The 22,668-nt window shown below is 38.0% G+C and overlaps 1 protein-coding gene across 1 annotated transcript; it reads left to right on the forward strand.

Moving 5' to 3' along the window:
- The first annotated feature begins 18,197 nt into the window (after positions 1 to 18,197).
- On the forward strand, positions 18,198 to 19,436 carry LOC139859482 (uncharacterized mitochondrial protein AtMg00810-like). The gene has a single exon (XM_071848269.1). It carries the CDS (start codon positions 18,198 to 18,200, stop codon positions 19,434 to 19,436), a length of 1,239 nt encoding a protein of 412 aa, XP_071704370.1.
- The last annotated feature ends 3,232 nt before the right edge of the window (positions 19,437 to 22,668 follow it).

Raw genomic sequence — 22,668 nt, forward strand, 5'->3', positions numbered from 1 at the left:
CCCGATTAGAAATACGAGTCGCTGGAGCTTCATCAACGACTACTTGATTTTCATCATGCTCTAGTACTGCTTCAGAAGAATCTTTATGAAATTCATTACCCACCTGTATCGGTATAGTTTCTTTTGAAGTGCTAACATTTTCAAGATCTTTGTCTTCTGTAAAGACAACATCTCTGCTGATGACTACTTTGTGGGCAGTGGGGTCCCACAAGCGATACCCCTTAACTCCATCAGCATACCCCAAGAACAAACACTTTCTGGACTTTGGATCCAACTTTGTCATTTCTTGAGAATTGTACATTGCGTACACAGGACTTCCAAATATATGAAGGTTTGAATAATCAACTGGTTTTTCAATCCACATCTCCGTCGGCGATTTCAACTCAATTGCAGTTGACGGTGACTGATTTATCACGTAACAGGCAGTACTGACCGCTTCTGCCCAGAATGATTTCCCCAAGCTTGCAGTTGCCAACATCGCCCTCGTTCTATCTAACAAGGTTCTGTTCATCCGCTTTGCCACTCCGTTTTGTTGAGGAGTGTATGTCGTCGTGAACTGCCTTTTGATACCTTCTTGTTTGCAGAACTTATCAAATTCATCACCAGTGTATTCTCCTCCATTATCAGTCCTTAAACACTTGATCTTTTTACCAGATTCAAGTTCAACCCGTGCTTTGTAAACTTTAAAAACTTCAAACACGTCCGCCTTCCTCTTGATTGGGTACACCCAACATCTCCTAGTGTAATCATCAATAAATGATACAAAATACTTTGCTCCTCCTAGGGATTGAACTGGTGCTTTCCACACATCAGAGTGAACCAATTCTAGAATCAATTTACTTCTAGAATTTGATGTGTTAAACTTCAGGCGATGCTGCTTGCTGATTACACAATGCTCACAGAAAGGTAGCGATACCTTTGTAAGACCAGGAATAAGATTTCTTTCAACAAGAATCTTCATACCTTGCTCAGACATGTGTCCAAGCTTTTGATGCCATGTCATAACAACTTTATCACTTGAACTATTCGAAGCAACAGATGCTTTCGATTCCTGTACCGTTTCGCCTTTCAGAATGTATAAATTAGCACCCACCTTTTCTCCTTTCATAAGTACAACCGCGCCTTTCTTGATTATCATGATCTTCTCATGTATCACCATCTTACAACCAATATCATCCAATTGTAAGTTCTTCTTCAAACCCTCCACGTGTCGCACACCTTGAATAGTACGAACTGTACCATCATGCATCTTCAAAATGATATCTCCAATTCCAATGATCTTTAGTTCATGATCATTGCAACTGTATACAGATCCTCCTGAGATACATTCATATTGTTTGAACCATTCTCTCCTAGGGGTCATGTGAAAAATAGCTCCCGAGTCAAATAACCAGACATCAACAAATGTCTTTCTGACTTCATTTGCTACCACTGCCTCACTAACCAAAGCAGTCCCATCATCTGAAGTGCTTGCAATATTTTCTTGAGGATTAGAGTTGTTTAAACTCCAATAATCCTTCTTCAGATGACCTTTCTTGCCACAATTGTAGCATGTATAGGTCTTCTTCTTTTTAGACTTCGGTTTACCATGATTGTGACTACCACTTGGGCCACGTTCCGTTGATCTCCCTCCTGACACTACCAAGGCCTCCACTTGTCGTGAACCTGCCTATTTGTCCTCCTTATTATTGCGCCGATTTTCTTTTTCTAGAATAGCAGCCGCAAGTTCATCATAGACTAGATACTCCGAGAGAACATTATTGGTTAAGTTAATAATGAGTTGATCATACGAGTCAGGTAGACTCTGAAGTAAAAGTTCAGAACGTTCTTTTGGCTCTATATTGCAACTTAATGAAGCGAGTTGAAAATAGAGTATTCAAAGAATTAATGTGCTCATTAACTGAAGTAGATTCATTCATGCGTAGCGCATAAAGTTTCCTCTTAAGGAATATCTTGTTGTGGAGTGATTTGGTCTCGTACAATTTTACGAGGTGATCCCAAATCTCTTTCGCCGTATTCTTTTCTTCAATGCTAGACAAAACGTCATCTGCTAGTGCCATATGAAGATTTGCGATAGCCTGGCCGTCCATCTCTTCCCATTTTTCATCAGTGACTTCGGCTGAACGTCCACTGATGGCCGCCAAACACTTATCCTTTCTCAGGATAGCTTTCATCTTTAGTTTCCAAAACGAGAAGTTACTCCCGTTGAACTTTTCAATTTCGAATTTCGTAGACATTGCTATAATCACAATCTTCTTTTCGACAATACTATTTTTCTGAGAAATTGTACCCGGGAACTTTTATCGAGTGAAATTAATCTTACTTATTTTCTGATGTGGACGATCCACTCCAGTGGCAACCACAGAGCATACGATAAGTAGATTAATACACACTAGATATTAGAACCTTAGCTCTTGATACCACTTGTTAAGAAAAGAGACACTGAATTATAGCAAACCGCTAGTAATAATTGAAATAACGACAATAATAGGACACCGAGATTTAACGTGGAAAACCCCAAAAGGATAAAAACCACGGGCAAGGAAAGAAACGTTTCACTAATAAGAATAATAGGAATTACACTTCTCTCTAAATACAAGGATAAACACCAATATTTATATCTCTTGTAATTAGGAGATTAATCTCACAAACTCTCTATTTAATCTTTTAGTACATGGAAGAAAGAAGTATGTAATTTGGGATGCTTGAAATGAAGCTCCCATGCTCTCCTTTTACTGTTAAAGTAAAATGCCATCTACCCATTCATTCATACGTATGAATGTAAATAGCCCACAACAAGAAAAGGTCAAAGTAAATGGTAGGTGATGGTTAGTGACTTATTGCAAAGTCTAATTTTTCTACCACAAATTGTAGGCACCAACCATACTTGAGTTCCCATGTGTTTATTGACTTATTACACATTTCATTATTCAACATGCAGCCTGCAGTTATACATTATTGTCCCATTGCATTTTTAAAATTAGGGTTAGAAACGATCCATGTAGAATCATATGACTTATCAAAATCACACAAGCGTTTACAACTTTACATGTTACAGGCTTACAGCTGACACATTCAGGTGGACTTCCATTAGTCAAATCCAAGAAGGTACATTATGCGGATTTTTAATTCTATCTCGTAAGAACGTTACCTAAAACAAATCCAAGTTTTTCTGGCATGTACCTTCGGACATCCTTAACAGTCAACATGTTCAGTGTGTATTCAAAAAATAAATATTCCAAGTATAGCCAGAATTCATTCCTGTAAATCAAAGATGTTCTACTTAGACATAACATACTATACCAAGGATCCAGCATCGATACACGCACAGGAAATTCGAATTCACCAAAATTTCTTCTTCATATAATATATATGCTTGGGTGAAAAACTCGTATGCTACAGATTCGAGATCACAGTCATTGGCAGCTTGTATAAAAAGATTACAATATATTGGTTCAAAAAAAAAATTCTCATACTCTGGTAAGTATCCCACGTAAGACGATGCAAGATCCAGTATGGTTCCTCTTCTTAGATATTCAAGTTAATAAAGATGATATAGGCTACAAACAAATTAACAAAAACCAGAAGAGTGCAATTATTGTTAAACTCAAGCAAGGTTATTGTTAGACTAGATATTTATATGGACCCTCCTTTTTGTATTGGGCTCAGCCCTTTTATCAATTGTAGGGTTATAGTCTTTATATTGCTTTGTGTACTTACATTGGGTGATTATCAAATAATAATACTCTCTACGGTTTAACATGTATCAAGAGCCTACTTCAAAAAAAAAAAAAAAAAAATATTAATCGATACCTGCATCGCATCTTCTTGTTCTGTTCCTTTTCGTTTCAAAATCAGAGTCCAATTGATCCCTGTTTCTATTTCTGATCGATCTCTGTCTCTCCTGATCCCTGCAAATTCAATCAATCGGTTTCATCGAAAAAAAAAGAAAAAGAAATCTTCATCATCAATCGTTGCTACCGTTCTTCAATTCATAATATCAAAAAAAAAAAAAAAAAAAGAGAGAGAGAGAGAAGCCACAAAAACAATCGCAGCTTCTTTCTCAATCATCCTGCAAAATCAAATCGATCTCGACTCCCTGCTGCTCTGATCGATTCGTTTAAAAAACAAAAGAGGAGAAATTAATTGTTGCTGCTGTTTAATCTTGTTTCCCGATTCACGAATCAAAAAAAAAAAAGAGAGAGAATAAAAGAATTCCATCGCCACTTCCTGCTGCGCATCCAAGAAAATCTCGTGTCATCGCTCTACACAAAACAAATTATTGGTATTGGTATCATTTTTCACTTTACATATAATAATAATAATTGTGTTGGTGGTAATCAAATTAAAGGAAACAGATAAGCCGTTCTTTTCATTTTCTTATTTTTGATTTGCGTGCTAAGTGAAATAGGTTTTGTGCACGTGACATCAATTTCTTTTTGAGCAATTTTTATTTTGTCTAAGCAATGAGAAATTATAGAGCAAACAATTATTGGGATTCACAGTTTCAAGCCCAGTTATTGAATATTATTCAGGCCCAACAACAGGCACATGTTTGGCCACAACAGCAACAAGCTTTTCAGGCTTCCATTTCTACTCAACCCAGTTTATTTGGGCCTTATCCTCATGGTACTAATGATCCTGGTTGGAATATGGATACTGGTGCGTCCACGCATCTTACCTCTAGTATTAATACTCTGAGTACTGTTTTTAATAATTGCAAATATCCGTCAGTCGCTGTCGGTGACGGGAACACCATTCCCGTCACCAATACTGGCCATAGCTTGTTACCTAGTCCCCACCGACCTCTTCACTTACATAACGTCCTTGTTACACCTAACATTGTTAAAAATCTAATTTTCATTCGTCAATTTACACGTGATAATCTTGTTTCTGTTGAATTCGATCCCTTTAGCTTTTCTGTTAAAGATTATCTGGCACGCCAGCTTCTTCTCCGATGTGATAGCACCAGAGATTTGTACCCCGTCACACCTCACTCTCAGCATGCTCTTCTCACTAACCCCGTCACATGGCATCAACGTCTCGGTCATCCCGGACATGATGTTCTTCGTAAACTTATTTCTAATAAAGATAATTCGTGTAATAAAACTATGTCTCCTTTGTTTTGTCACGCATGTCAGCTTGGCAAACATGTGCGCCTCCCCTTTTCTGTTTCTAGTTCTAATGCAGCTTTTGATATCATTCATTCTGATTTATGGACTTCACCTGTTGCTAGTATTAGTGGTTTGAAATATTATATTATTTTTCTCGATCATTTTACTCATTATGTTTGTATAACACCCCGCCAAATTACCATCTGAAGGCGTGTTAATCCAGGTCCCACAGTTAACAGTTACGCCCTCTATATGAGACGTTTAAAGCAATTGCATTTAATTTTATTAAAAATTAACTTTCAAAAGCATAAGTCAATAATCCCAAAATAGAAACACTGTTGTGATCGTAACCACAAGCCAACAGTATTTAAACAGTATAAAAGTTTTAAATGCGAAAGTAAATAATGTTCTTTAAAATCAAATGCTGACTCCACGGCCAGTCATGCAGCAAACACAGCGAAAGCATACCTCTTAAGGACCTGAGAATAATAACACGTAAAAACAGGTCAACAAATAATGTTGGTGAATCTACAGGTTTAAAAGTATAACAGTATCTGAAAAACAGTTTTCAGAAAAATAGTTTAATTTCCTTGACCACGAGATTTTACAAGTACAACACAAAGTCGTAAAACGTTTGCATAATATGAGCACCTGAATACTAGCAATCACCCGAGTATAGAAGCCACTATACCCGCCTTACCTCGTAAAATGTTATACACTTGTTCGAATGTATTTAATGTTCAAAGTAAATGCACCACAGTTTTTATAGTGGGTGAGGTTGTCAACCTAACGGATCCGTCCATCTAAATTGTGCTTACACCGATGGTAATAAAAGTATTCAAGCTAGAGGCTTTTTGAACAAACTCAATATGCATATATAGTACTCATGTCAATACAAAAGCATTTGAAAATGTAAATATAACAGCGTGTATTCTCATCCCTGAAAACATGTAAAAAGCGGGACTGTAGACTCACCTTTGAATAAAGCTCGGATTTAAAAGTGGACAATTAACTTGTACGGTTTATAGCCGAGTAATGCAAGCTAAGTATACGTATTAGGTTGGTCAATATATGTATCTTAAATAAGTGTGGTTTCATAGTACACGTTGTCTTATTGCTCGACTCGACGCTGTTCAAAGTAAAAGTCAACTATATCATGTAAGTCAAACAAAGTCAACCGAAGTCAAACCGAAAGTCAAACTTGGTCAATGTGATCAACTAAAGTTAACATCAGTAGGTTCATGTCAAATATTGGTCAACATGTCAAACCTAAGTCAAACAATACGTTTTAGGTCATGAATGATCATTTTCATAAATTCAGTTTATCGTTATGCACAAAGTTCATGAACACGTAGCATACTTAGCACATTATCTCATAGTACAAAATTCAAGTAAACATGACAAACTCCAGATCATAACTATACTTAAAATCGATTCCAAAAAGTCCGGTCAGGGTCTCATACGACAATTAAAAGTCAGGAATCAGAAGGCGTACATTTGGGGTTTGCCAAGTCAGTTTCTGACCGCGCACTGATTTCATTTTGGCTATAACCGGAGTTAAGAACATGCAATTGATACAAAACCAGTGGCCATAGTTCAAGGACAAGTAAAAGAAACACATATCAAAAATCTAGCAAATTTTGTTTAGTCAATTTGTACAATTTATTCGTGCAAATTTAACATTCAGTTTTCAGCTCAAATCAGAATTCACATAAAGTATAGCTCTATTGTGCTTAATGCATAAGGTTTCAGAGATTGACATAAACTAACAATAAGTCACATATCATGTTAAGTTTCATTTTCCAGAAGCATACATGCTCAATCAATAAACACAATCCACATAGTATAAAACAGTGAGCAATTTGCAGATTCGATTCTCATTTAGCTAGTCACATTCGCATGCGATTATCCGAAGATCTAGATACAATTAACATATGATATCTACATGAAAAGTGAAGTACTTTTTGTGTACATTTCAAATATGCAAAGCTTTAATCACAGAAGTTAACACATTTTATCATACAAAGCTATTTTCATGCAAGTGCTGTATAAAATTACTTTTACACTAATTCAAGCATATCTCGGGTTATACATAAGCAAACGACATGATATCCTAGTCTAAAAGTGTTTTTAAATTATCTTTCCAGTGGCATAAGTTTCACATGCCAATTCGTTGTCTAACAATTCCAGATTTCTGATCAAGCAACAAAAACACAACGATAATTCAAATTGACATAACTTAATCATACGGAAACGAAATCAAGCGAATCCAAAGCCTAAACTCAATAGTTTTTCGCAAGGAATCTGATTATAACATAATAATTAACATTTGAAAAACTTAATTTTTCTGATCAAGCAATAACAAATTCGTTTTTAAACCCTAGCGCATCAAACAATCAAAATAACGATAACGATTAACACGTACGCGTATAGACTTGAACAATTGACAACACAACTATGAAACTTTATTAAAAATCAGATTTTAAGAATTAGGGTTCATGTAAATATACCTTTAAATCACAATCAATTGTTTATACCAATGGATAGAGAACGAGGAGATGAACGCGATTCGTGTAGAACACTTTTGCTAATTTTGAAAGATGAAGGTATGGTGGTGATGGTGATGGTCGACGTGAAAGAGAGAGCAGGAGGAGGTGACTGCGTGATTTTTTTGATTAGGGTATTATGCAGTGTTTATCCCTCACAAATTAATTTATATTATTAAACCCTAGTTTTACTAATTAGCACATAAGCCCCTCAAGTAGTAAAAATTAAACATAAAAGGGGTGGGGAGGGGGGTTTCGGCCGAATGGGCACCATGGGGTATTCCTGGGCTCGTGTTTTGCAATTCCGTGTAATCATGGTCCGTTTTAAGTGTCGTTTAGTCGTACCGAAAGCCCGGAACGCTAACCCGATCGTTAAACGCAACCAATCGCTTAATTTGTTAAAAACCCAATAAATTAAATATTTTAAAAAGTTAATAATTAATAAAATTAATTATTAAAATAAACCCGAGCGTTTTGTTGCTCAAAAAGCGGTTATCAAAATCGTATCGTTTTTATCGTATTTCCTTATCCGAAATATTTATTTGAATTAATATCAACCCATATTAATTATTGTAACCCTCCAAAGATCAAGTATGCATTTATTACACATAAACACATAAAAGTTAAATAATCGCCGTAAAATAAACTAACGGAAGGTTAACGGAAGTAACGGAAAAATCAGGGTTGTTGCATTACCCACCTGTTATTGAAAATTTCGTCGCGAAATTTTATTGATCGTCTGCCGAAGTAGTTTCCTCGGGAACAATTGCGGATACTTCAGCCTCATCTGGTCTTCACGCTCCCACATGAACTCTGGTCCTCTTCTCGCGATCCACCGAACTTTAACGATAGGAATTCTACTTTGCTTCAACTGTTTGACCTCACGGCCCAAGATTTCAACAGGTTCCTCAATGAAATGAAGTTTGTCGTCGATTCGTAGTTCCTCTAAAGGAATAATCAAATTATCATCAGCTAGGCACTTCTTTAGATTGGATACATGGAAAACGTCATGAATACCGCTGAGCGCTTGCGGACCAATCTGTAAGCTACCGGTCCAACTTTTTCAGTTATCTCAAACGGTCCAACATACCTAGGACTCAGTTTACCTTGTTTCCCAAATCGTACAACACCCTTCCAAGGTGATACCTTAAGCATAACCTTGTCACCAACTTGAAACTCTATGTCCTTTCGTCTAACATCGACGTAACTCTTTTGAAGACTCCGAGCTGTTCTCAATCGTTCCTGAATCTGTAGGACTTTCTCAGTTGTCTCCTGAATAATCTCAGGACCTGTCAACTGACTATCTCCCAATTCGCTCCAACAAACGGGAGATCTACACTTCCTTACAACGCTTCGAAAGGTGCAGCTTTAATACTCGCATGGTAACTGTTATTGTATGAGAATTCAGCTAGTGGTAAATACTTATCCCATCCATTTCCGAAATCGATGACACACGCTCTCAACATGTCCTCAAAAGTTTGAATAGTTCGTTCACTCTGACCATCTGTCTGGGGGTGGTATGTTGTACTCGTATCTAAACGGGTCCCCATTGCTTTCTGTAATGATTGCCAAAACCTGGAAGTAAATCTGCTGTCGCGGTCGGATATAATATATATAGGCACTCCATGCCTAGAGACGACTTCCTTAATGTAGATCTGAGCCAACTTCTCCATTTTATCAGTTTCTCTTATCGGTAAGAAATGTGCGAACTTAGTGAGACGATCCACGATAACCCAAATAGTATCGTGACCTCCCGCCATGGAAATACCTTCCCACTTCCACTGGGGAATCTCTGGTTGAGTTAATAATCCTGATGGCTTCTGATGTTCAACCTTGACTTTAGCGCAAGTCAAGCACTTCCCGACATAGGTAGCAATGTCAGCTTTCAAATTTGGCCACCAATAGAACGCCTTCAAATCTTGGTACATTTTATCTGATCCCGAATGAATTGAGTATCTTGACTTGTGTGCTTCCTCCAACACTAGTTCTCTCAATCCACCAAACTTTGGTACCCAGATTCGATTAGCAAAGTACCGTGTTCCGTCCTCCTTGATGTCAAACTTCTTATCCATTCATCTGAGAAATTCAACATCGACATTTTCTTGTTTCATGGCTTCTTGTTGTGCTTCTCGGATTTGTGATGTGAGATTCGTACGGACAACTATGTTAAGCGCTTTAACCCTAAGAGGTTTCTCTCGCTCTTTTCTGCTTAAGGCATCCGCCACAACATTCGCCTTGCCGGGATGGTATTGAAGTTCGCAATTATAATCGTTAAGTAGTTCCATCCAACGTCGTTGTCTCATGTTGAGCTGTTTCTGATCGAATATGTGCTGTAAACTCTTATGGTCAGTGAAGATAGTGAACTTGGTTCCAAACAGGTAGTGTCTCCACATTTTAAGTGCAAAGACAACAGCTCCTAACTCAAGGTCGTGCGTAGTGTAGTTCTGCTCGTGAATCTTTAACTGACGCGATCCATAAGCAATAACCTTGTTTCGATGCATAAGCACGCAACCCATTCCTTGACGTGAGGCATCACAATAAACGACAAAATCATCACTTCCCTCGGGTAGAGACAATACTGGTGCAGTTATTAACTTCTCCTTCAACATCTGAAATGCAGTCTCTTGCGGTTCTGACCACTCAAACTTCTTGCCCTTATGAGTCAACGCGGTTAATGGTCGGGCAATCTTAGAGAATCCTTTAATGAATCTCCTGTAGTAACAAGCTAGACCCAAAAATTGCCTAATCTGCGTTGGCGTCTTTGGAGTTTCCCAATTCTTAACTGACTCAATCTTTTCTGGATCGACCTGTATTCCATTGGCCCCTACAGCATGGCCAAGAAATTGTACTTCTGGTAACCAAAAGTCACACTTAGAGAACTTCGCATACAACTGCTCATCTCTAAGCATAGTCAATATCGAACGTAGATGCTGCTCGTGCTCTTCTCTGTTCTTGGAGTACACCAATATATCATCAATAAACACAATGACGAATTTATCTAGGTATGGCTTACACACACGGTTCATGAGGTCCATGAACACTGCTGGTGCGTTCGTCAAACCAAACGACATCACTGTAAGCTCATAATGCCCATAACGTGTTCTAAACGTTGTCTTCGGGACATCAGCTTCTTTGACTCTCAATTGGTGATACCCGGATCTCAAATCAATCTTCGAATAACAACTGAATCCCTGCAGCTGATCAAATAAGTCATCAATCCTCGGTAACGGATACCGATTCTTGATTGTCAACTTGTTCAATTCCCTGTAGTCGATACACAATCTCATCGACCCATCCTTCTTCCTAACAAACAAGACCGGAGCTCCCCAAGGAGAAGAACTCGGTCGGATAAATCCCTTGTCTAACAATTCTTGCAATTGGCTAGACAACTCTTGAAGCTCTGGGGGTGCGAGTCTGTACGGTGCGCGAGCCACCGGTGCCGCTCCTGGCACTAAGTCTATCTGAAACTCAATTTCTCGATGCGGTGGGAGACCAGGTAATTCCTCCGGAAAAACTTCAAGAAATTCCTTAACTATAGGAACGTCTTCGGGTCTCCTTTCTTCTGGTACAATTTGGCTTACATGAGCCATGAACGCAATACATCCCTTTCTCACATACTTCTGAACTTTCAAGCAGTTAATGAGATGTAATTGTGAACCATTCTTCTCACCATAAATCATCATAGATTCACCGTCAGCAATAGGAATACGAATAGCCTTTAGGTCACAAACCACCTTGGCTTTGTTATCAGCTAACCAGTCCATTCCAACCACAAGGTCAAAACTTCCCAGTTTAATAGGTATCACATCAATGCTAAAAGGCTTACCCTCTAACATCAAGGTACAATCACGATAAATCTTATCAGCTCTCATCAAGTTACCATTTTCTAGTTCTATGGAATACACGTTATCTAAGGAAGAAACAGGGTTCTTAACATGGTGACAAATATCCTTAGATATAAAACTTCTATCGGCGCCAGTATCAAACAAAACATAAACATTAAGATGGCTGGGCGAGAACGTACCTTTAACTGAGTTAAGGCCATGGCATATACCACTGGTGTGATGGATGGTTGCAGTACCCTGAGTTGATCCATCCTTCCTCTCTCCCGGGCAGTCCCTCGCGTAATGGCCAGCTTCACCACACTTAAAACACTTATTCTTCTCGGTGTTGACCTTACAATCTAGGGCCATGTGACCTTTCTTTTGACACTTGGTGCAAACCAGCATTTTGCATCCCCCACGATGGTGCCTTCCGCATTTTCCACACAATGGTAGTTTTCCTTTGTAATTCGTATTGGATGAAGATCCTTTCTCGAAGTTACGGGGCATCCCTTGTTTCTCACCTCGGTTCTGTGCGAGACTTCCAATAATATCCTCACACCTTTTTCTTTTCCCATTAATTTCATTTCCTGTAACAGGCATCTCTTTTCCCCCCATTCGGCTAATTTGTTTCATCCTGTTAATCGCCATATTGATGACTCCGAGTATTGTCTTTGGTTGATGGGAAAGGCCAAAACCGAACACCTCCATCGGCAATCCCGACATGTACCTCTCAATTGCTCTATCCGCTGATGGGACTAAATGTGAGCAAAGCAACGATAGCTCCCGGAAACGGTTAGTGTAACTAGCAATGTCAGTTCCAATGACCCTTAAGTTCAGAAGTTCATTTTTCCACCTTATTCGCTCTCGTCTGGGGCAGTATTTCTCAATCGTGCAATCAAAACCTGCGGCTACAAGTGCTTCTGTCACTCGTTGGTTAACGAGTTCTTCAACTTGAGCCTCGAACATTTCTGAAGTAAACATGATCTCCTTCTACACAAACGATACATCGAAGTAAGATCAACGAAAAACAGGGTTATTAAAAATATACTAGCAACGAGAGTTGAAGACTAGTAAATAATAATAGTACGAAAAGATTCGTTAGTAGTGAGAAGTAGTGTAAGTAGTGATAGTAGTGATAGTAGTGTTAGTAGTGTCACTAGTGGTAGTAGTAGTGGTACTAGTGTTATGTAGTGTTAGCAGTGTAGTAGCACTAAGTAGTAACATTAAGGGCAATAGTAGTAGTGTAACGTAACACAAGTATTACTATCATACAAAGTCACTAAATATAGAATAATACCGCATGCAATAGAAGATAATAGTTATTAATAGCATAATCCATCATTAATATAAATAAAATTCGAAAGTGATAAACCAAATCCAACAGTAGTAACCCAAACAATAAACATAATGTGCTAGTAGTCCGGTTTATAACACCCGGTAAGTTTTATATAATCGATTAAAGAAAGTATGGCGGATGAAAAAGGAAAAGAAGCTCATGGTCAACGACCCTTCACTTCCTCTTCTGTCGGGTACGGGAGGCAGGTCCATCATTCCTCGGCCTATTACGTTCCGCCTCCAACGCAGCAACCCTAGCAGTCAAGGCTGATATCAAACTCGCCATCTCAACGAACCTCGCTTCAGCCTCGTACGTATAAGTATTTATACCTGTGACCCTTTCGTCCAACCTATCAAGATCATCGGGGTGCGGATATGTCCTAGCAATATCGCTCAAAGCGTTAACACGATCAACAATATCCCTGTTACGGTTAGTATGAACCAAATCCAATGCATAAAGGTTCACGGGATGGTTAGGTATCTGATGCGGTCAACGACCCTTCACTTCCTCTTCTGTCGGGTACGGGAGGCAGGTCCATCATTCCTCGGCCTATTACGTTCCGCCTCCAACGCAGCAACCCTAGCAGTCAAGGCTGATATCAAACTCGCCATCTCAACGAACCTCGCTTCAGCCTCGTACGTATAAGTATTTATACCTGTGACACTTTCGTCCAACCTATCAAGATCATCGGGGTGCGGATATGTCCTAGCAATATCGCTCAAAGCGTTAACACGATCAACAATATCCCTGTTACGGTTAGTATGAACCAAATCCAATGCATAAAGGTTCACGGGATGGTTAGGTATATGATGCGGAGCAGGTGCTGGTGCTGGAGCATTCACCTCAGCCACACTTGAGTCGCTGCTACTGTTTCCTGAATCCTGTGACATCTAACTCATAGTACAAGAACACATACGAAACAGATTAGTCAAGTAAATAACGTAAGTCACAAAGTACTCATGTAATGACTAAATCCCGGTCGTAGTCTAGACTCATCAAAGTGTCCTAATGACCAAATCAGACACACTAATGCAAGTCCTAGTTTCCCTACGAACCGTTAGCTCTGATACCAACTATAACACCCCGCCAAATTACCATCTGACGGCGTGTTAATCCAGGTCTCACAGTTAACAGTTACGCCCTCTATATGAGACGTTTAAAGCAATCGCATTTAATTTTATTAAAAATTAACTTTCAAAAGCATAAGTCAATAATCACAAAATAGAAACACTTTTGTGATCGTAACCACAAGCCAACAGTATTTAAACAGTATAAAAGTTTTAAATGCGAAAGTAAATAATGTTCTTTAAAATCAAATGCTGACTCCACGGCCAGTCATGCAGCAAACACAGCGGAATCATACCTCTTAAGGACCTGAGAATAACAACACGCAAAACAGGTCAACAAATAATGTTGGTGAATCTACAGGTTTAAAAGTATAACACTATCTGAAAAGCAGTTTTCAGAAAAATAGTTTAATTTCCTTGACCACGAGATTTTACAAGTACAACACAAAGTCGTAAAACGTTTGCATAATATGAGCACCTGAATACTAGCAATGACCCGAGTATAGAAGCCACTATACCCGCCTTCCCTCGTAAAATGTTATACACTTGTTCGAATGTATTTAATGTTCAAAGTAAATGCACCCCAGTTTTTATAGTGGGTGAGGTTGTCAACCTAACGGATCCGTCCATCTAAATTGTGCTTACACCGATGGTATTAAAAGTATTCAAGCTAGAGGCTTTTTGAACAAACTCAATATGCATATATAGTACTCATGTCAATACAAAAGCATTTGAAAATGTAAATATAACAGCGTGTATTCTCATCCCTGAAAACATGTAAAAAGCGGGACTGTAGACTCACCTTTGAATAAAGCTCGGATTGAAAAATGGACAATTAACTTGTACGGTTTATAGCCGAGTAATGCAACCTAAGTATACGTATTAGGTTGGTCAATATATGTATCTTAAATAAGTGTGGTTTCATAGTACACGTTGTCTTATTGCTCGACTCGACGCGGTTCAAAGTGAAAGTCAACTATATGATGTAAGTCAAACAAAGTCAACCGAAGTCAAACCGAAAGTCAAACTTGGTCAATGTGGTCAACTAAAGTTAAAATCAGTAGATTCATGTCAAATATTGGTCAACATGTCAAACCTAAGTCAAACAATACGTTTTAGGTCATGAATGATCATTTTCATAAATTCAGTTTATCGTTATGCACAATGTTCATGAACACGTAGCATACTTAGCACATTATCTCATAGTACAAAATTCAAGTAAACATGAAAAACTCCAGATCATAACTATACTTAAAATCGATTCCAAAAAGTCCGACCAGGGTCTCATACGACAATTAAAAGTCATGAATCAGAAGGCGTACATTTGGGGTTTGCCAAGTCAGTTTCTGACCGCGCACTGATTTCATTTTGGCTATAACCGGAGTTAGAAACATGCAATTGATACAAGACCAGTGGCCATAGTTCAAGGACAAGTAAAAGAAACACATATCAAAAATCTAGCAAATTTTGTTTAGCCAACTTGTACAGTTTATTCGTGCAAGTTGAACATTCAGTTTTCAGCTCAAATCATAATTCACATAAAGTATAGCTTTATTGTGCTTAATGCATAAGGTTTCAGAGATTGACATAAACTAACAATAAGTCACATATCATGTTAAGTTTCATTTTCCAGAAGCATACATGCTCAATCAATAAACACAATACACAGAGAATAAAACAGTGAGCAATTTGCAGATTCGATTCTCATTTAGCTAGTCACATTCGCACGCGATTATCCGAAGATCTAGATACAATTAACCTATGATATCTACATGAAAAGTGAAGTACTTTTTGTGTACATTTCAAATATGCAAAGCTTTAATCACAGAAGTTAACACATTTTATCATACAAGGCTATTTTCATGCAAGTGCTGTATAAAACTACTTTTACACTAATTCAAGCATATCTCGGGTTATACATAAGCAAACGACATGATATCCTAGTCTAAATTAAGTGTTTTTAAATTATCTTTCCATTGGCATAAGTTTCACATGCCAATTCGTTGTCTAACAATTCCAGATTTCTGATCAAGCAACAAAAACACAACGATAATTCAAATTGACATAACTTAATCATACGGAAACGAAATCAAGCGAATCCAAAGCCTAAACTCAATAGTTTTTCGCAAGGAATCTGATTATAACATAATAATTAACATTTGAAAAACTTAATTTTTCTGATCAAGCAAAAATAAATTCGTTTTTAAACCCTAGCGCATCAAACAATCAAAATAACGATAACGATTAACACGTACACGTATAGACTTGAGCAATTGACAACATAACTATGAAACTTTATTAAAAATCAGATTTTAATAATTAGGATTCATGTAAATATACCTTTAAATCACAATCAATTGTTTATACCAATGGATAGAGAACGAGGAGATGAACGTGATTCGTGTAGAACACTTTTGCTAATTTTGAAAGATGAAGGTATGGTGGTGATGGTGATAGTCGACGTGAAAGAGAGAGCAGGAGGAGGTGACTGCGTGATTTTTTTGATTAGGGTATTATGCAGTGTTTATCCCTCACAAATTAATTTATATTAAACCCTAGTTTTACTAATTAGCACATAAGCCCCTCAAGTAGTAAAAGTTAAACATAAAAGGGGTGGGGAGGGGGGTTTCGGCCGAATGGGCCCCATGGGGTATTCCCGGGCTCGTGTTTTGCAATTCCGTGTAATCGTGGTCCGTTTTAAGTGTCGTTTAATCGTACCGAAAGCCCGGAACGCTAACCCGATCGTTAAACGCAACCAATCGCTTAATTTATTAAAAACCCAATAAATTAAATATTTTAAAAAGTTAATAATTAATAAAATTAATTATTAAAATAAACCCGAGCGTTTCGTTGCTCAAAAAGCGGTTATCAAAATCGTATCGTTTTTATCGTATTTCCTTATCCGAAATATTTATTTGAATTAATATCAACCCATATTAATTATTGTAACCCTCCAAAGATCAAGTATGCATTTATTACACATAAACACATAAAAGTTAAATAATCGCCGTTAAATAAACTAACGGAAGTAACGGAAAAATCAGGGTTGTTACAGTTTGGGTATTTTCATTACGTTATAAATCAGATGCGCTTAATACATTTGTTCAATTTCGTTCCTATGTAAAAACTCAATTCAAACAAGAAATCAAAGCTTTTCAATGCGACAATGGTGGTGAATTTGATAATAAAGCGTTTCATCATCTCTTACAATCTAACGGAATGCTATTCCGATTCTCATGCCCTCACACTTCTCAGCAAAACGGGAAATCTGAACGAATGATTCGCACCATTAACAACCTCATTCGCACCCTTCTATTCCAAGCTCATCTTCCGCCTATCTACTGGGTTGAAGCCCTTCATATGGCTGCCTATCTCCTCAATATTCTCCCCTCTTCCGCCATAAATCATGATATACCACATACTCGCCTCTACAAACAAAAACTAAACTACTCCACTCTCCGCGTCTTTGGTTGTCTCTGCTACCTGCACCTCCACACCACAAATAAACTTGAACCTCGCTCTACCCCCTGCATCTTTCTTGGCTACCCATCGAACCACCGAGGCTACCGCTGTCTCGATCTTACTACCAACAAAATCATCCTATCCCGCCATGTTACGTTTGATGAAACCTCATTTCCTTTCGGCTCCATGACTCCTACTCAACCACCTTCTTACGATTTCTTGGACCCTCCACCTAATATTTTCTCTCGTACTCTTCACCTCTCTGAACCCATTATCACTACTCCCTCTCACTCGCTTCCGGAGACACAGTCTCCTCCTTCTGAGGCTACTACCGCTACTTCGGAGACTCAGCCTCCTCCTGTTGAGGCTACCGCCACTAACCCCAAGCCCACTAATACACTTTCGGAGACACAGCCTCCTCCCATTGAGGCTACCACCACTACCACATCTCAGTCTACTGACCCTATGATCACCCGCACTCGCGTTGGTACCACTAAGCCCGTTCAACGACTTAATCTTCATACCTCTGCCATCTCTTCCATTCCTCGCACTTACTCAGACACACTTCGTGACCCTAATTGGAAACAAGCTATGACTGACGAATTTAATGCTTTAATTAAAAATAGTACTTGGACACTTGTGCCTCGCCCATCGGACACGAACGTAGTTCGCTCCATGTGGCTCTTCAAGCACAAGTTTAATGCAGATGGTAATTTGAGCAGGTATAAGGCTTGACTCGTAGCTAACGGTCGCAGCCAGCAGATTGGCATTGATTGTGATGAGACTTTCAGTCCGGTTGTTAAACCGGCTACGATACGGACTGTTCTCAGCCTGGCAGTTTCTCGACAATGGCATGTTCATCAGCTGAATGTCAAGAACGCCTTTCTTTACGGCCGTTATCTGAGACTGTCTATATGCACCAGCCTCCAGGTTTTCGGGATCCTAGATACCCTGATCATGTATGTCTTTTGCAGAAATCTTTGTATGGCCTCAAACAAGCACCTCAAGCTTGGTTTCAGCGATTTGCAGGGTATGCTCAGCGGATTGGCTTTCATCATAGCCGTTGTGACACATCTTTATTTATCTATCGCCATGGCTCCGACACCGCTTACTTGCTCCTCTATGTTGATGACATTATCTTGACTGCATCTTCCACAAGTTTGCTTCAGCAGATTATCGCCTCTCTGCACAGAGAATTTGACATGACTGATTTAGGGCCACTGAACTATTTTTTGGGTATCTCCGCCACTCGCACCACCACTGGATTATTTTTGTCTCAAAAACAGTACGCCACAGAGATTCTTGAGCGTGCTGATATGACCATATGTCACCCATGTAGGACCCCGGTCGAACCAGGGGCTAAACTCACTACTCACGGTCCTCCCGTGAAGGACCCGACTTTATACCACAGCCTTGCAGGTGCATTACAGTATCTGACCTTCACTCGGCCTGACATCACTTATGCTGTTCAACAGATTTGTCTCTTCATGCACGATCCACGAGAGCAACACCTTCACACTCTCAAGCGGATCTTACGATATATTCAGGGTACTACAGATCTTGATTTACAGTTGTACGCATCATCACCCACCACTTTGGTTGCCTACTCTGATGCTGATTGGGCTGGCTGCCCCACCACCAGACGCTCTACATATGGTTATTGTGTGTTCCTTGGAAACAACTTGCTATCATGGTCGTCTAAACGACAACTCACACCTTCTCGATCTAGTGTTGAGGCCGAGTACCGTGGTGTGGCCAACACCGTTGCAGAGACATGCTGGATACGTAACCTTCTTCGTGAGCTGCATTGTCCTCTTACTTCAGCTACACTCGTCTACTGTGACAACGTCAGCTCCGTCTATCTCTCATCCAATCCAGTTCAACATCAGCGAACCAAACACATCGAGATTGACATTCACTTCGTTAGAGATTTGGTTGCTCAGGGACATGTCCGTGTTCTACATGTGCCTTCGAGATATCAGTTTGCGGGCATCTTCACTAAAGGTCTCCCGTATGCATTGTTTGATGACTTCCGATCCAGTTTGAGCGTCCGCAGCACTCCCGCTCCAACTGCGGGGGGATGTTAGACTAGATATTTATATGGACCCTTGTTAGCCCATGTCCCTTTTGTATTGGGCTCAGCCCTCTTATCAATTGTAGGGTTATAGTCTTTATATTGCTTTGTGTACTTACATTGGGTGATTATCAAATAATAATACTCTCTACCGTTTAACAGTTATGATAAGAACATAATGCTTCCTTCTTTATTTCTTCATCAATTACATAAGGGTGAAGGGCAATTTTGACCCAATTACTTTTGCACATGTTCGTCCAGGATATGTTGGATCATTGATGGGCTGGGTAAATGGAGAAAATTTCCCATGTTCAGGTTAAACCAGAAAGGGAGAGTATTTTTCATGTTCAGACTAACCAGGTCATTCCGTGACCATTTCTATGACCACCCCAAGATGTAGTGCTAGTTAGATGTGAACCCGAATCATGTGATGGTTTCATCTCTGATAGGCCAAATTGAGATTGTAGTGTATTTATTAATTTATTTTAAGAGACACTACTATGTATGTCGGTATTTTTACCAACTAATTATTAGATGGGCTAGAATTTTCATTTACACTAGAACAAGGCGAGACAATAAAGTCAACTTTTGACCGACTTTTCCCAACTTTGACCTGACTATTAGTGTTGACCGACTAATTACACGTTTTTGGGCGAAACATGACGACATAGTCACCCTTGACATTGTCATGGATGATGCGACTAAATCCCGATATATTGGTTAATCCAGAAACTGTGACATTGTCCAGATTCAAGTTATTTTGACAAATTCATATATTACGTAAATAGAATTAATCCATGTACTATTCCTCTACAATTAAGAGAAAAAAAAGATTTAACAATTTCTAAATAACTACAATAATTAAAATTAAATATTACTACGTATTTACTATGCATAATCATACCTAATACTAGCAAATCAGAGAATACTATTGACTTGTCTATTTTCGAGTATTTTTGCACATATTGTCGTAAAGTTTGACCGTAATCTTCGAATGCAAATAACCAATTATTTTGGTCTCTAACATATTCGGCTCCAAAATATTTCATGTTGGAACGGTTTTTCTATATAATATGTTTTGGAATAACACTTTGTATCCTCCCTTTCTATGAGTATTACGGGTGTTTCATCATATTTTTCCCTAAACACCTTTTTTATCCAAGATACTCAAATTTGTTATTATTTCTCCATTCACCGTAATCTTCTTTTGAAAATCAGTGTAAACACATGTTTCTCCATCATAATATATAATATTCAAATTACTCATAATCGTAAACATCTCCTCCATAGACCAAACTTGAAGTACGTTCTATCGGAGAGATTTGTTACGTTGTGAACTTGTAAAACTAGCTTCGTATATCTTGAATTCAATATTAAACTTTTCTTCATCAATCCTGTAACCCTCCATCGTTATTCTCAAAAGGTTATGTTGGTCTATGGTTGATACATTATTAGATACATCAATATTCCTTGTTTTAAAATTTATGTACCAAACCCTTAAGTTTATGTTTGAGGTTATCGGGATTGATTGCAAGCTGAAAGAGTAAGTTGTCAACATTACAAAGTTAAATAAGAGTAAAAAAGGCAATGAAATGTATGATTTTATTAATAATGTGAAAAACTTTAACAATTAACATGCGCTTGATTATATCTTTAAAACACGAGAGGCAACGTAACCAAAACATTTATTCAAATATAAGAAGTTAAACAACCAACCTCTAAAGCCTAAAACAAGCAAAACAGAGCAAATGTAATGGGACTCAATGAGTAGTACAATACCATTCGAACAAAAATTTTATGTATCAATCTCATTCGTATTATAAGGGTTGCAATTCCATTTTGCTAGTCAAGATGAAGACAGAGAAACATATGTTTATCTTTCGAAACAGAGAAACGTGTATTTCTTCCATATCTTTGAAAGGCTGATGTTTCACTGTTAATGCTTCTTGATGCACATATGTTTCTCTGTTGTTCGTCTTAACTAGCAAGATGTAAGGCACCTTTACAGTAGGGATGTAAATGGTATTTAAAATTTATGTTCGAATGGTATTGTACTACTCATCGAGTCCCATTAAAATTTGCTCTATTTTGCTTGTTTTAGGATTTGGAGGTTGGTTGTTTAGGTTCTTGTGTTTGAATGAATGTTTTGATCAAGTAAGTTCTCGTGTTTTAAAGTTGTAATTAAGTGCATAAAATACTTAAAGTTTTTATATTACTAATAAAATCATACATTTCATTGCATTTTTTACTCTTATTTAACTTTGTATTGTTGACAACTTCTTTCAGCTTGTAATTCAATCTCACTTACCTCAAATAGAAATTTAAGAGTGTGGCGTACGTAAAATTTAAAACAAGGAACATTGAGGTACCTAATAATGCATCAACCATAGACCCACCTAACCTTTTAAAAATAACGACGGATGATTACATGATTGATGGAGAAAAAGTTTAATATTGAATTCAAGATATACAAACTAGTTTTATCAGTTCACAAAGTAATGAATTTCTCCGATGCAATGTATTTCAAGCTTGGTCTATGGAGGAGGTGTTTACGATTATGAGTGATTTGATTGTTATAAAATATGATGGAGTAACATGTGTCGACACTAATTTTCAAAGGAAGATTACAGTGAATAGAGAAAGAATAACAAATTTGAGTATCTTTGACAAGGAAAAAAGGTGTTAAGGAAAAGTTTGATGAAACACCCGCAATAATCATAGAAAGGAAGAATACAAAATGTTATTCCAAAGCGTATCATATAGTATGAAAAAATTCTTCCAACAGATACATCATGAAATATTTGGGAACCGAATATGTTCTAAGCCGAAATAATTGGTTATTTACATTAGAATATTGTGGTCAAACTTTACGACAATATGTGCAAAAATACTCAAAATTAGATAAGTCAATAGTATTCCCTGGTTTGCTAATATTATTCTGGTATGATTATGCATAGTAAGTCATTAAATATTTAATATTTATTAATTATTATAGTTATTTAAAAACTGTTAAAAAAAATTCTTTTAATTGCAACCTAATTGTAGATCGATTAATCTATTTGCATAAGATAGGAATTTATCACAATAAACTGAATTCGAACAATGTCATGGTCTGGACTACCCAAAATATCGGGATTCAGTCGCATCATCCATGTCAATGTCAAGGTCGTGCAACATCCAATGTAAGGCAAGTAGATTCTTTCTAATGTTCAATACCTCCTTTAACCGATTTGTCGAATATGTTA

This window comes from Rutidosis leptorrhynchoides, chromosome 7, assembly GCF_046630445.1.
Source record: "Rutidosis leptorrhynchoides isolate AG116_Rl617_1_P2 chromosome 7, CSIRO_AGI_Rlap_v1, whole genome shotgun sequence".
Taxonomy (NCBI): domain Eukaryota; kingdom Viridiplantae; phylum Streptophyta; class Magnoliopsida; order Asterales; family Asteraceae; genus Rutidosis; species Rutidosis leptorrhynchoides.